The sequence below is a fragment of the Sciurus carolinensis genome, chromosome 13 (genome assembly GCF_902686445.1).
Source record: "Sciurus carolinensis chromosome 13, mSciCar1.2, whole genome shotgun sequence".
Classification (NCBI taxonomy): domain Eukaryota; kingdom Metazoa; phylum Chordata; class Mammalia; order Rodentia; family Sciuridae; genus Sciurus; species Sciurus carolinensis.
This window is the reverse complement of record NC_062225.1, coordinates 87,441,851-87,457,941: the sequence shown is the minus strand read 5'-3', so window position 1 is coordinate 87,457,941 and position 16,091 is coordinate 87,441,851. Positions and strand designations below refer to the sequence as shown.

The following is a 16,091-nucleotide window of genomic DNA, read 5'->3' as shown; positions in this document are numbered from 1 at the left end:
CTGGTCCTTCTCTGGAAACAAGATCTGCTTGTGACCCAGGAGGCTGACTTAACCTTCTTCCTTCATGTGAGTCCACCTTCCCCCACCCTGGCTCCCTGCACCATCTGTTGACAGCTGGCCTTGGCCCGAGCCCATGAGACGCAGGTGCAAGTCCCCGCTTGGCTGTGAATGAGCCACATGACCCTGGACAAGTCCTCTGTCCTTGCCTGTGAGCTGTGTGTCCTAGGAGCTGGGATGCCGACCATGACCCTATGTCCTGGCTACCAGAGGGTGGGCCTCAGCACCCTGGGGAGGTAAGGATCCTGAGGGGCAGGACCTAATCTCGGGCTCTTGGGTTCAGGGCTGAGGGCTAGCAAGTGGGCGATTGGCCTAGCTCCACCGGATCCCTGTGAGCCAGGCATGGGGGCCAGGGCAAGCAGCAGGTGTGGAGTGGGAAGAGCATGGATTGGGGACCATTCAAAGATGGGAAGGGGCCCACATGGGCAGCCTTAGGTGGACTCTGCCTCTGGCCAATGACAGGAACCAGGGACAGATGCTCTAAGACATCTGCCCTGGGCCCTATCCTCAAGCCTTCTGGGTGGGGTGGGGGCAGGTAAATCAGATCTGTGGGTGCCAATCAGGAACATGCACCCAGGGTGGTAGGGGGAGGCTATACAGGACCATCAGGTGCTGCATGGGCACAGGGGAGGGTCTGAAGACCTCCCAGGAAGCCATGGCTAAGGACATTACCTACTGCAGGGACAAACAGGAACAGAAGCACAGAGGCTAAAGAAGACCTGCCAACTAATCTTACAGCTTGAGGCAGGGGTGAGGGTGGGGGTAAGGGGCCTGGTCAGGGGACATGTTTGCCTAGAGCCCCTTCCTCCAAGGGGGAGCTGGGATCCATGGGTCAGAGCCACACTGCAGTTCCAAAGACCTCGGGCTACAAGGGACCTCCTGTTGTGGTGGGGCTCTGCACACTGTAGGCTTCTGCAACGTGCTGGAGGCCGACATGGAATTCTCCTTAAACATGAGGTGCTTCTGCCCTCTGGTGGCCATGATTGGGATGGCCCTCCAGGTTAGAAGACCTACTTCTGAAGGCCTCCCCGCGTCTCAGAGCCAATGGGTAGAAACATTCTGTCCCCTGTCCCATTTGACAGATGAGGATACTGAGGCCCACAGGAGCACCTGACTCGCAGTGGGCTTCATGGCACACAAGCTGGAGCCAGGCTCCTGATGCCCAGGAATCAGAGTCCTTGTTGATAGGACAAGAAATCTAAGTACCCAGTTAGATGTGAATTTTAGGCAAAACAGCAATTTCTTCAGTTTATGTATGTTCCATACAACATATTACATGTTGATCTGCTGGAACTGGCCACCCAGCTTGTCAAGACACAGAGCTGAGCCTTCCTAGCCCGACCATGGCATAGGCTGCCCCAGGCCAGGCATATGGGCCTTCTGGGGTGGTCACCCTCCTACCCAGAGATTCTGACCTCAGCTTGGTCCTGACTCCCTGTGTCTTCTCTCGGGCCTGGCCCTCAGTAACCCCTTTGGCCAGAGGCCAAGCACATCTGGCCATCAGCCCTCCCCGTCCTAAAGGCAGCAGTGAGGGCAGATAACATCTTCCTACTCCCAACAGCAGGGATTTCTCAGACGTTTGCCTCCGGTGCACTCAATTCTGGACTCACTGATCCTCCCTCATAAAAGTGGGCTCCGGCGGGAGGGGGAGAGACGGGGACGGGGAGGCCCTGTGGCTAATGAGGGGTGGGGACCAGGTTCCATGGGTCTGCCCAGCACCCAGCTCAGTCCAGAACAGGAATGGCTCCAGGAGTCGACCTCGGGAGCTCCAGGGCCTGGGTGCTCTGCTCGCCCCCACCTGGGTGTGGAATGCAGCTGGAAGCCAGAAAGAGCTTCTGGCCAGGGACTCAGGGACCCATCTGCTCTCAGGTCCTTCCCTTAACTCGCTGGCCTTCTGGGTATCAGCCATCTATAAAAGAGAAGGGGCCTGTCTTGAAGCCCGGTGTGCCAAGCTGGGTGAGGCAGGAGAGGGCAGAGCCACTCGCGCCGGGTCACTGAGGCTGCTCAGAACCCAGTGGTTGGCAGAGCTGGGTTCGGAAAGGACTAACTCACCTCTAGGGGGCAGTTCTCCAGTTGGGTCCAGAGATGGTTCATAGAAATGCCCAGACCCAGTGTGGGTGGAGGCCCTTGCCAAAAAAGGTATAGGACGAGGGTCAGAAAAGCCCCAGAGGAGGAAGTGGCCAGTTGGCCACCTAGAGTAACTTCAGGGAACCTGTAAGGGTGGACTCTTAAGAGGTGGTAACCGCGTGGGGTGAGAGGAGCACCTAGCCACCGAGGACACCCCCACACAAAGCCGTGGTCAGCCAGGAGCTAGAGGGCTGCTGAAGGCAGTGGCTCTGTGACCTGCCTCTTGGCAGTTGCAGGCTGGCCACAGGGTGGGGCCTCAGCCAGGAGCTCCTGCATCGCAGGCTGAGACCCTCTGACAGGCAGACAGCCCTCTCTCGGGGCTGCCCATCTGCAGCCCTCCCAGTGTGCTGAGCATCTTGTCCTTGACCCCCAAGGGTCTGCTGCTTCCGTTGGCTTCATGAGCTGGAAGCCCCTGGGCTCTAGAAAGGAGAGGACAGGGTCTTGGCCAACTCCACCTAGTCCCCGAGCCAGGCTGCCACCTTAAGGCCATTTCTAGCTATTTAGCAGCACACTTGGGGGTGGGAGGATGCTGGCCGGAAGCTGGAGTGGAGTCGGACACGAGCTAGTGTCCCATCCTTCCTCTGAGAAGCCAATTTGCAATCTCTGCGATGTCAGCAGCACATTCGCCTGTCAAAAAGACTGTTTGGAGTCAGGCCTTCTCTTCTCCCAGGCCTCCAACTCTGCCAAGAAGACACACGCGCGCGCACACACACACACACACACACACACACACACACACACACACGAGTTTAGTGGATTCTGATCTCTGGTTTTGTTTTTACAGACAGTGGCATGCTAGTGTTCCTTGCCAGGTTGTCACAAGGAGTCTAGCTTGGTGACTGCTCCACATCGGCACCTGCAGACCTGCCTCGCTCCCCAGCAGCACTGTGTCCCAGTCTGTGGGTGATTCCATCAGCACCCTCTCGTGTTACGACGCCACAATGAGCCATTTTGTAAGAGCATTTCAACACAGAGATTCTTAGGAGGCCAAGTCAAGGAAAACGTGAATGACCAACACTGACACATTCCTTCGGAAGCTGTTTAATTTTCCAGCTATGGCGTGTTAGCATGCCTGTCCACACCATGTGCTCAGGAACTCGGATTTTTGCCAGTCTGACAGGTGGAAAAATATGCATTTCATTCTCACATATGAAATGTTCATATGTGAACATGTTCTTCATGTTCAGAAAGTTGTATTGAGAACCATGTTCATGACTTGCCCACTTTCCATTGGACTGTTCCTTTATGCATTTATTGGGAGTTCTTTTAGTATAAAAATGAGATCTTTTCCTGTATGTTGCCATTTTCCCTGTCTGTCCCTTACCTTTTGACTTCAAATGTTTCCAGTAGTTCTATAGTTTGTTACATTTGAAACTTTCTTCTATCAATAATTAAGGGCCAGGCCATGGAATATACTTGTAATCCCAGAAATTTGGGAAACTGAGACAGGAGGATCACAAGATCCTTGTCTCAAGCACACACACACACAAATGGCTGGGGATATAGCTCAATGGTTGAGTGTCCCTGGACAGTACCAACAAAGATGAAAATAATTTTGGTATAATGAGTTGGGGATACTTTATTTTTCCCAAATGATTACCCCGTTCCCTCAACACTACCCATCCCCAAGCATCTGGGGTCTGGTGCCACTTTTTCTTTCTACTACTTGGGATTGAACCCAGGGAATGCTTTCTCGATGAGCAACACCCCCAGTTCCTTTTTTTATTTTGACACAGGATCTTACAAATTGCTTAGGCTGGCCTTGAATTTGGCAATCACCCTGCCTCAGCCTCCCAAAATTGCTGGAATTACAGGCATGCACCAACATACCCAGCATCAATCTCTTTTTAAGACACAAGTGATCCTGCTTCAGTTTATGGTGCTGGCTCCCCTCCCATGGTATCTGACTCCAGCACCCCTGGGTAGAAATGGTCTCCAGTGGCTTTGGGTGGAGATATGCTTGCTTCAAACCTCGGGTCTATGATGCCCAGTATGTCCATGAGCAGACAATGCCATCTTCAATAATGATGTTTTGGTAGAGAACTACTAACCTAGGGGCTTCATGGACAACAGTGCCTGGTGTTCATGCTAGGCCACAAGATGGCTTGCCACAGCCTCCATTCTCTCTTGCCAGTCCATTTACCTACTTCCATGTTCGAGGGCCAGGGAAGGACTGACCCCATCAAGGCTGGCCTTGGCACGGTCTGAGACATGCGAGGCCAGTGGCTGTGCCAGGCTGCACACTCAAAACCAGGGTTGAAGAGATTGTAGAATGAGGGTGTGGATTATCTGGGGTTCCTTATGCCCTGACATTTCACCTAAATGGCTGCATGTACTTTCCAAACACTTAGCATGCAATTTTTAAAAAGTGAAACATGTATCTCTCCCTTCTTTGAAATGCAAGCTCAGTGCTGCCAGGGTGACCTATAGGTCTGAACTTTTAAAATGGAAAGACTTTAGACTTGGTATCTAGCTCCAATTCCTTGGAGTACAGTACTTTTCAAAAGGTAGCAAGTTTCAGATCCTGAGCACCTGCCCTTGTGGGGAGCTGTTACTCTCATACCCCTGAACACTATTTCCAAGACTCAGCAGGCAGGATAGACTAGAACTAAGGTATTTCTTCTGCCACCCCCAACTCAAGTCACAACTGGTCTTCTTCATTGGCTCCCAAGGAGGTTTGTACTTTGGTGGATTAAAACCATTACCCAGGGTCCAAGAAGGGAGGTGAGGGCTGCTGACAAACCAAGCTTTAGTTTAGCTGATCAGGTCTTCGGGGAAGGTGGCTCGTTAATGGCAGGAGGTCCCTCTCCTCACCCAGGTGAACACTGCACCAGCTGGAGGGTTTCTGCACAGAGGCAGCTAGTAATTCACGCCCCAGGAGAGCAGGAGCTGCAGTTATCCTGTTCCTCAATGATCCTTAAATTGCCTGCTGGCCTTGAGGGAAACAACTTCCACGGTCTTCCCTCCTGCAGTTAGAGCAGGGAGTGCCAACTTCCATTGTGAAGGTTAAGTGTGAGCCTGCCACGCTTCTTGTGAGAGCAAGAACACAAAAGGCCAGTGAACCAAGGTCAGACAAGAAGGTAAAGATCTACTACACCAAGTAACTACTGTTGAAGTTAGTGTGGTAAGTTGACTGCCAGTGCTAGGCCTCGTAACTAAGTCACATGTAGTTAAGTGTGAAATCAAGGTGGCAGGGGAAACACCTGTAGTTTCTGTAGGCAAGGTTTGAAGGACTGCATGTCCCTCTCCTGGGCACTGGCTAGGACAGGGCAGGCAGACATATGGCATCCCTCAAAGGGTTCTGGGCACCCAAGTCCACAGCCAGCTACAGGTACTCAGGGTGGACAGAGCCACCTGGAACGGACACAATGCACAAATTCCCCAATACCTAATTATTTCAAGATACTTTATTTTCAAAACAGGTCACAACATTAAGCTTTTGGCCCATTCTGCCATTGTACAAGCTACAAATGCTTGCTGGGCAGCTAAGGGGGCACTCTTTAGTAGCTTGTTTGAAAAGTGAATAAAAATCCATATAAAACAAATATTCAAATAGTTTCCATAGGAACACAGATAAGTGTGACCCCATCTTCTAGTCCTCCATATTGCTGCATCTGTGCCAACCCTACTCTTACAAAGACATTCAAAACTAGCAGTAATTAAGTTAAATGGTCCCCCCAGATTCCTTAACTTAAGCTAAACTTGCAGTGAACAGCTAAGAGTGGCATCTACACATTGATACTAGTGGAGGCACACGCTGCTGAGGGACGTTTCATGCTGCTTTCCTGAGCACAAGACACAGGCAGAGTGCCGACGTCCTGCTCCTCCACTTCGGGTGGGAAGCCATGGTTCTGGATTTGCTGCATACATTGCCTGAGAGACAAAGAAGTGGCATATTCAAAACCCCAGTCACTTCTAATTGGGAAGTCCCAAAAGAACAGTGCATCCTGAGAACATTTCCTTGGGTTCTTACACCATCAGGAAATTGAATTCAATGTTTCTTCTCTGTCACTGATTTCAGTACCAGGGATGGAACCCAGGGCCTTGCAAATGCCCTCCAACCTCTACCCCCACCTTCTGGACTGTGGTTTGAACGCAGGGGCACCCAACCACTGAGTTACAGCTTAGCCCTTCTAATTTTGAGACAGGGTCTCACTGAGTTGCTGAGACTAGCCTCAAATTTGTGATCCTTCTGTCTTAGCCTCCCAAAGGGTGTAAGCCACTGTGCTAAGAGTGTATTTCTAAAGTAAGCATTTTTTCAAAATTATCTAAAAACCTTAAGAAATACATAGTGATATTGGAGAGATTTTCTTTTTATCCATCTGTCTTTAATTCAAGGAAAAGTAACATTGTATTCAATTTGAGCAAGCACACATCCAAGGTGCTACTCTTACCACCAAGAGATACACACCCAGCCCAGGCACCTAGTCTTGTTAAACAAAGAACATACACAATTTCCACTCACCATGTTGGTCCTGACATCACATAATAGATAGTTGGCCTCTGGAATCCATTGAAAGTAGAAGCAGCCGCAACAGTGTATGCGCCCATGTTTTCAAAAAGCATCCAATCACCTACATGCATTTCAGGCAGGTCACACCGCTCAACAATCCGATCAAGGCCATCACATGTTGGTCCCCATATGCTGGATGAATAGTACTTCTCATCTGGTTTAGGTCTCTATGATAAAGAAATAAATAACTACTTAATTATACTAACTGACCAGTCATCCTCACTGTTTAGGCAGTATGTTCACAAGTTACCTTCTGCAGCAGGGGCTTCACGTGTGCGTGATCATAAAGGATGCAATTAAATGATCCGTACACTCCATCATTCACGTAATACATAAAGGTCTGTTCACTTGACTCATCTTCATCTAGAAAAACAGATTAGCCTTAATTACTACTTTTTCTATCAGCTTTCAGTTGTATATGCAATAATTCACCCTGACCATTGTACATACCATCAGAGCCTGTCTGTTCCTTTAAAACGATTTTTTTGGCAATGATATTAACTGCAAGCGTGAAAGCTGAGGCAACATAGTATCTGCCTGGCTCAGCTATGATCCTCACTCCAGAGTCTGATGGAAAGTATTTGTCCAGTGCTGGGTTGATCACACTGGTGATCTAAGAGAATGACACAGAGCAGCCATTTATCATGGAGGATTCACACGGAGGAGAAAGATCACAGTGCCTTGTGAGTAACAGGACATGGCAAGAGCACGCACCAGCAGAAGCAAAAATAAATAACATAAAACATCTCCCTGAAAATCCGTCCATGTATCCCTGTTGTTTCACTTTGATTCCCCTCTGGTACCACCTCTACCCTTTTAAGACACTAAGGGACAAACACAGTGGCACATACCTAGAACTCCAGTAACTTGGGGCTAAGGTAGGAAGATCACCAAATTAGTTCAAGGCTAGCCTGGCAACACAGCAAGGCCCAGTCTCAAAAAGACTGGGGATGTAGCTCAGTGGTACAACACTAGCCAAGCAGGCACAGCCTGAGTTAGATGACCCCAACCAAAAAAAATCATGGGTATGACTTTACCAAATAGTACAAAACAAATTACTATGAAGTGAGGTATGGAAAGTGCCAAAATAGATTTAGTAAAAATGTGCTTAAGGTCAAAATCCTTCCATCTGGCCTACCCCACCCAACTTCTACAAACAGCAATGCACACTTATTTTCTAAACTGAAGCGCCATTAGGGCTTAACTTTCCAATGGACTGAACATTTAGGATTGTTATGGGAAGAAGCGAGACTAGCAAAGCACGCCTGGGATAATACGAGACTGGTCTGCTCCTCCCTGCTCTCCACAGAGCAGCACTTCTGCTCCTTTGCTGTGATGGCGACTGACGCAAGGGCGCTCTACTCCAAGGTGTACCCTCAGTCCTTTTTTACTTGAAAAAGGGTCCAAGTTTTCCAAGCTGGCCTTGACTCTGTGATTCTCCTGCCTCAGACACCTAAGTCATTGGGATTGCAGGCAAGTGCCACTCTGACCAGCTGCGGTAGCATTTCTTTCTTTCTCCCCCATACCCTGCCCAAGTATTGGAAATTAAACCCAGGGACACTTTCTACATCCCCAGCCCTTTTCAATAATTTTGTGTTGAGACAGGGTCTTCCTAAATTGCAGAGGCTGGCCTCAAATTTATGATCTTCCTGCCTCAGCCTCCTGAGTCCCTGAGCTTCCAGGCATGTGCCACTACAGCAGCATTTCTTAATTAGTGATCAATAATACCCCCAAATTATGGGAAAACGGACTCATTCTAGTTTAAAAAACAATGGTATTTAGTATAATTTTAAATAACACAAGTCGCTTAAAATATTAACAATCAACATACTGATTTTCATGTTTGTTTAGTCCCTATGGTACTGGTTAAAACATTAAGGCTTTGAATTATTTCAAAAGGGAGCTTGCTGGGGGCTGGGGTTGTGGCTCAGTGGTACAGCACTTGCTTAGTATGCGTAAGGCACTGGGTTCGATTCTCAGCAACACATAAATAAATAAACGTCCATTGACAACTAAAAAAAATTTAAAAAATTAAAACAAAAAAAAGGAGTTTGCTAAAATAGCTACTGTGTAATTTGTTAGAAATTACCTCTTCGAATTTAAGCTTCACATCCTCAGATCCAGGAAAGCCACCACCAATATCAAGTAGATACATGCTGAAACCAACCTCAGCCTAGAGCCAAGAAAATGTAGGAAGTCAAACAGCCAGATCGGTTAACCAACCCTGCCCACACTTCACTAAAGGACTCTGCATACTCACTCCCATGTCAAAGACACAGCGGGCATCAGAGATGGCCTGCACGAAGGTCTCAGGATCAGTGCAGCCACTCCCCACGTGAAAGCTGTGATTAAAAGAAGTGACATGCTCTTTCTACTCCTCAAACAACAGTAGGTAAAAGCTGTAAAACTGACACTACTTAATGTCCCAGCTCTGACTGACACCAAGATCTCACCTAACACCAATGACATCAATATTTAATTCTTTAGCTCGTTCCAGAAGAAGTCTGCTGGTTTTGAGTGTGGCACCAAATTTAACACTGAGGCGACAGACTGCTTTGGAATCATCAGTGGCAATCCGCAAAACCAACCTAGAACAAGGAACGTATATCAAATATCATGACAGATCACTTAGAGCTATGGTCAAATTACAGAAAATCCTGCCCTAAATATTGGCTGATACTTTTATACTACAATGCCTGTCCTTCTCAAATGCCTCAATGGAGGGTAACTCACTTTGCCTTTGGATGAGCTCTGGCAACTTTCATCAACTCGACTTCACTGTCAAAAGTCATCATTTGGACTCCAATACTGGCAGCGTATTTAATTTGAGACACTTGTTTACAAGGATTTGCATAGATAATCCTCTCTGGAGGCACTCCGAGACTCTGCACCAACTGTATTTCAGTCTGAAAAAGAAGATTCGTGCCGTGCTATACATGTATAGCTAATAAGTACAATAAACAGAACAGCATGGGAAGTTGTCCCGTGAGCCCCCTTCACTGGCATTTACTGTCCAAGAGAAACTGCCCTTGGGGAACAGTAGGACAATTTTATAGAATGATTTCAGAACCCTGCTACCTTTGCTTACCTTGCTAGCACAATCAAACCCTGTCCCAATGGCAGCTAAGGTCTTCACTATGGCTCTGCTATCATTGCATTTGACTGCATAAAAGGGGGTGACACGAGGAAGAGCTTTTAACCATCTTAGATGTTTCTTTAGAATGTCTCCAAGGTCTGCGACATAAAAGGCATCCTTATCATCCTGAAATGAAAGTGGATTCAGAAACTCATTAGCAGCCTTGCAATATCCCAACTAACACGCAGCCTCCTCTTTCCCTGCATTGGACGAATTCTACTGATAGTCACTGACATGCTACCATCATTGTCACTGCACAATGCAGTCAATTAAATTCTGAATCCCTAACAAGATGTGTAAGCTCTACTACTTTCCTTTCCAAGACCCCAACGTTCCCTGCTGGCCCAGCACTCTCAGCTGCTGCCATCATGGGCCTCCCACACTTACAGAAGACGACACTTCATTGATTTTTTGGTCCAGAATGTCCTTGGCAGTGAAGCCTTCATCGAGGAAGTGGCAGTCGAACTCTTCATTACTGAAGCTGTTCATGGCTTCTTGATGTGCCTCAGAAATGCAACAAGCTGCGAATAGGATGAAAAATCAACTCAGAAGCCACAGCAACATGATCTTAAGATGAATCTGTAACAAAATTACAAGTTGAATACTTACATGGAAAACTAAGAGATGAAATTTAAACAAATTATTTCCAGCTTCTCACAATCCAAATCCTGTGTCCTCAGACCAGCAGTGGAAACAGTCTGAAACAGAAACACATGCGATCTACCTTAGGATCTCCTCAAGTTGAAGGGCTAGGCATTGTGACAGCATACAAGACACAGAATCAAGTGCCCAGTTTAAGTATACCACTCAATGGTGTGCAAACCTTACTTATTCCTAGGTGTGACATGATCCCATAAACCTCTGCAGTATCTAAAAAACACCTGATTTAAAACTTTTTTTTTTTTTTAAAGCAGCTCACCAAGATTCCACATATATTAATGGCACATCTCAGAAGCAGCATTTCAAACATTTGTGCCAAAAAACAAAACTGCAGAATGCAGGTTTCAGAAGTTTGTCTGCACTACTGATACAGATTAAAGTTCTATGTCAGTCTGCTTTATTTCAGAGATGTTTCAACTCTTTAAAAACTTAAAAGAGCCAGTAAACATCCTGCCATTTCCTACTTTCATGAAGTTTTTCTTTGGTGCTGGTATTGAGCACTGAACCCAACGGCGCTTCACCACTGATCTGCTGTGCCAGCAGAGGTATTTTCATTTTAAGGCAGGGTCTAGCTAAATTATCAGACTGGCCTCAACCTTGGTGACCGTCTTGCCCTGGTGTCAGGGAATGTGCCATCTCACCCAGCTTAACCAAGTTATGTACAATAATTTTTAGTGAACAAGAAACATCATGGAAATATCCAGGATGCTCAACTTAAGAGTACTCATAAATTTTATAAGAATTTCATAAACAAATTTTCATGCCACATTAGCTGGGAAAAATAATTTTTAAACTAACCTTCAAATCAGCATATTATAGTTGCAGTAATGTAATAAAAAAAAAAAAATCAATATTCTTGAACCACTGATGCCTACCAGAATAGCAATTCTAGTAACTCCAACTGTCTTCACAGGCCCTCTAATGTTTACTTAGCTATGAATGATAACCACATGGGTGTAGTTTCTGGCTAATTTTTAATTAAAAAAAAAAAAAGCAATAACATCAGGTTAGTAATAAAAGTCACTGTCCTTTCACAAAACGTGAAATTAGCAAATGTGTTATCTTGAAATTATTTAACCTTTAAAATTTTCTGCCAGGTAGGGCTTTCTATTCTCCACTGTGCAACCCGCTTCAGTGCCAGCAGCCTACAGGCAGAGGCCAGGCAATGGTTCAGGGCCGCAGTTTGCTCTGGCATGGAACACTATGAGAGGCCCAGGGGGACGGGCCTGCCATAAATCCAAACCCATGCATGGTGGAACTTGCTTTTAAACCTCAATCTAACATGACTTTTTGGCACTGTCAACCTCCTAAGTTGCCTAAATAACCCCTAGGGGAAAGCAAGAGACTAATGCCAGCAAACTCATTTTGCCTGTATACATAACGTTTTCAACGGACTAAATGGGCTCAAGCAATAAGACTTTTGAGGCAAGACTCAGGCTTACACTTGGAAAGCTTTATTTCTTTGAATTAACACCACTATTTTGCTTTCCTGTATCTTTTAAAGATTTACTTGAATAATTCATCCGAAAATTTTCACTTGAGAACACCTTTTGGCATCTGCAGAGCTAAGTATTTTAAATGATGACCCCATTAGCGTAAGAGAGCAATGCTGGAAGAGATGTGCGAATAGCAAACTTTTTTAGGTTTGAATAAAGAAAGCCAACACATTCTTAAAGTCTTCCGCAGACATTCCTGAAAGGCTCTGCTCCCCACTTTCAATTTAGCAATCTCAAACACAATCAGCCTTTTTTGAAAACCTAGGAGTTTACTGGTCCTGAGCCAGGCTTAACTTAAATACTAAGTCATTCAAAGAGTCCTCAAATAAACAATCCTAAGTCATGGACGGGCGGTATTCATCAGTTACTCCCAGGCAGCTCCCGCGGTCTCCACATCGGTGTCACCTGCTCTGTACATTCAGCAAAAATAAAAGCTTTGAAGCGGGGGAGGGAGGAAGACGAGGAACCCGCAGGGCAGCCGGGCACGGGCCCGCCCGACCCGGGGCGCCGAGCTCCTGCACCTGCCGCGGACCGCACGTGGGCGCCGACAGCGCAGCGGCGCGGCGGCCGGAGGACCAAAGGCCTCCCCAGGGGCTTCCGGCCTGCGCCCCGCTCGGAGACCGGTCGCTAGGGCCCCTGGGGCCGGCACCGCGCAGACACCTGCGCCCGGGGGACGTGGCTCGCCAAGGTCACGGCCCGCGGCCGGCTCCGCCACCACGTGTCCCCGGCAGGCAGCGCGGGCCGCCGGACACGTGGCCGAACCTCCCTCCCGCCGCCCGCTCACCTCAGAGCGCCCGGGCGCCGCGGGCCGGACCCATGGAGATGCCGCCGCCGAGCCGCGCCGCACCGCGCCTCGCCGCGCCGCACCGCGCCTCGCCGCGCCGATCCCGAGCCCGAGCCGGAGCCGGAGCCGGAGGAGCGCTCGGCCGCCCGCCGCCCCCGCCGCGCCCGTCAGCCGCCTCGCTCCCGCCCGCCCGAGACGCCGGCCCGAGGTGGCGCCGAGCTGCTGGCTGAGGGCGGCCGGCGGCGGCGGCTGCAGGGACTGACAAAGCCGGCTGCGCGCCGCGCCGCTACTTATACCGCGCGCGTCGTCATGGAGACGCACCAGCTCAAACCAGCCCCGATCGGTTCCGGCCGGGAGGCCTCCGGGGGAGGGGCGGGGGCTTGGCGACGGCCAACCGGGGCCCGGGCGCCGGGGGCGGGGGGCGCGGGCGGTTAAACGTCAGTGCCTCGAAGTGCCGCCGGCCCCGCGCGTGCTCGCCCGCCCGCGCCCGCGGCCCCGCGCTCCGCCCGCCCGCACCCCGCCCCTCCCCTCCCGGCCTCGCGCCCCGCCCCACCCTGCGGCAGGCCAGCGCACGCGCGCACGCCGCAGGCCCTTCCGGCCTGGGCTCGGAGCCGCCCCGCGCACGCGCACCACGCGCAGGCTCGTGCCCTACGGCCGCTTGGGTGCTGAAACGCCGCTGAGTTGCGGGGTCTGAGGCTGACCATCCCTGAATTTCAGCATCCGTTCCATGCAAAACAGTTTTTCCACTTTACTGTCTCGAGCTCTAAGGCAGAAAGGGAATCGCGGGCTCGAGCTGAGATCGAGCGCGTCGGCCGGCCGCCAGCTGCTCACGGGCCACGTAGACCCAGCCCGGCGAATGCCGGCCTCTGCTGCGCGGCACTTCCGCGCCTGTGGAAGGGACCTGCAGATGATTCTGGTGCAGTTCCCACTCCCACCAGGAAGGAGATGGGAGGGGCGTGCCAAGGGTGCCAGCTTGTTAGCGGTACCCAGGTGCTGGTGGGCCACCCTGCAGGTAGAACTGGAGGTTTGGTCCTATCAGATGGCAGGCGAAGGCGCGCTCTACTTCTTAGGCCGGAGAAGGGCGTTAGGGGTAAAGCAGGATGTTTGGGGGGTCCTGAGCCACCAAGTGGTCCAGTTCCTCACCCTATTGGTTGGAGCTCGTCAGTAACTAGAATGTTTTAGGGGCACCTCCAACTGGCCCTCTGAGAAAGTTATGGGAGTCCGAAAGCCAAAAATGTAAGCACGAACACCAAAAATGTACGCAGTGCACACGTAAGGGCAGAAGCCACGTAGCAAATTCAGAGTCCCCAAGCGTCAGCTGCCTCTCATTCTAACCACCCTCATCTACTTACCTCGGGCAGGGACTGAACTTGATGGAATTTGGGGCACTTAGTTTCCTTCATTTTTGCTTTTCATTCCTTTGAAGACAAAAATCCAGCAGACAGGTTGTGCCCCACCCTAGGGTGTGGGTAAAGAGTTAAAGGTTTTTCAGGACTTCAGTGCAAGGGAACCCTAGAGGAGCTCAGGGATCCAGCCCAGCTGCGTCCAACTTGCTGTGTGGTCTTAAACAAATCACCTCTCTTCTCTGGGCAGATAATCCAAGGGTCTTTACAGACACAAAATCCTTTAAGGTTTTGAAAAACCTTTGGTACCCAGGGACAGGGCTGGAGCATAGTCAGTCAATACTCGTTTAATGAGTGAAGGAATGAATGATCCACTGCTTCCTGGAGTAGACAAGAGCCAGTGAAAACAAGAACAGGGAAAACAGCTGGAGGCGGAGGCTTTTTGTGTAAAAGATAAAATGGGCAGTACATCTTTTCTCTTGGGCACCCTGGTCAACCTTATTTTTACACAGTCCTTGAGCAAACACTGGGTGCCAAGTCCTGTGAACCTGAGACTGTGAGAAGGGAATTGTCTCCAGGCTGAATTCTTCCCCAAGCAGTGAGATTAACCACCAGAACCCATCAGAGAGCCCTGCAGCTCAAAGTCCGCAGGGGCATCATTGGTTTGTGATGAGGAGGTGCATGTCCCCCTCTCTGTGAAGAAACATTTGTTCTAGGGACACAGTTTTCTTGGCACTGGGAAGGTCTCCTGCAGCACTGATTTCCCAGTCTGCCCTGCCTTCAGCCAATCATTCTAACACTACCCAGGTTCAAGGCCTCCTCCCAGAGGGGGTCCTGGGTGTCTCTGATGTAGAATCGCGTTGGCAGCCTGGCATGGAAGGAAGGGCTAGGTGGCGAGATGGAGATTCTACTTTAGATTTAGAAGCACTAATTGGAACATAGAGGCAAGCTGTCAGTTGGGGAACCAGGTGGCCTGCCTGTCCACGACACATATTGACCACTCCCTTCTGTTAACCCACACCCCTGGCCTCTGGTGCCACGCCACCCAGACCCCCAAACTGCCTACATGCTGCAGCGTCCTCTGGGGAGGCCAGGCTTTGCCGATTTCCGGTCTGACCCAGGTGGGGAACAGAAGCAAGGGAAGGAGCCTAAGGGCTTCCTGGGCTCAGGCCCTACTCCCTGCAAGCAGGCTGTGGCTTGGAGAGGCCCTGCAGCAGATCCAGAGGCAGCAGGGCTGAGTCATGGATTCGAGGAGATCAGTCAGTGGTAACTAAGCCTGACCTTAGTTAAAACACGTGACTTTCTTGTCTTACAACGTATTTTCAGTGGACTTCGCTCTCTTCCTTCCTGTTCTCCTCAACAGAGAAACAGGGCTGGGACTGCAGCGCAGAGGTAGAGCATTTATCTAATGTGAGGCCTTGGGTTTCATCCCCAGCACTGGGAGAAAAAGAAGCAACAGATCTTTATAAAATGGGTGATGCCAAATCCTAGAAGTCCCCTTATATGGACATGAAATTTTTGTACTTGGTGCAGAAGCAGTAAAGGAAATGAATGAAAGCATCAAGAACCACATTGGATAGCTATAAATTTTAAAGTATTTATAGTAAGCACTCATTACTTTTGAGTGATTGTTCAACCTGTAAACTTTTTTAGTGAAACAAAAAAAGAAAAAGGACCACTTTGGACATGCTACTTAGATCCACGTCTTTGGTCATCCCACCCATGTCCTGGGACCATTTCTGCATTTCTCAGGGATGCTTAGCACCTGGCTGATGATGACAAAGCCCAAGACCTCACCACCCTCCCAGGATTGCAGGCTCTGTTTCTGGAAATGGGGTAGTTGAGCTAAATAAAAACTTAGGCCCTCGGGACATTCTGCAGTTCTAAGAATCTCTGACTTCTACAAATAGAGCTCTGTATAAATCTACTGACCATGTTATCTGGACCAAAAATGAGGGCTTGTCTGGTGGAGGTG

At 49.5% G+C, this 16,091-nt stretch overlaps 1 protein-coding gene and 1 non-coding gene across 2 annotated transcripts; both read right to left on the bottom strand.

Moving 5' to 3' along the window:
• Positions 1-5,579: 5,579 nt before the first annotated feature.
• On the bottom strand, positions 5,580-13,288 carry Odc1 (ornithine decarboxylase 1). Its single transcript, XM_047522570.1, has 12 exons — positions 12,774-13,288; positions 10,443-10,531; positions 10,221-10,354; positions 9,786-9,959; positions 9,431-9,603; positions 9,151-9,285; positions 8,958-9,039; positions 8,787-8,870; positions 7,148-7,310; positions 6,948-7,060; positions 6,650-6,864; positions 5,580-6,057 (listed from the first exon to the last, which is right to left on the bottom strand). The coding sequence occupies exons 3-12, from the start codon at positions 10,320-10,322 to the stop codon at positions 5,913-5,915; spliced, it is 1,386 nt and encodes a 461-aa protein (XP_047378526.1). The 5' UTR covers positions 10,323-10,354; positions 10,443-10,531; positions 12,774-13,288; the 3' UTR covers positions 5,580-5,912.
• LOC124963750 (small nucleolar RNA SNORA42/SNORA80 family) lies at positions 11,609-11,742 on the bottom strand. Its single transcript, XR_007104792.1, has one exon. It is a non-coding gene; the product is annotated as a small nucleolar RNA SNORA42/SNORA80 family (small nucleolar RNA).
• Positions 13,289-16,091: the final 2,803 nt, after the last annotated feature.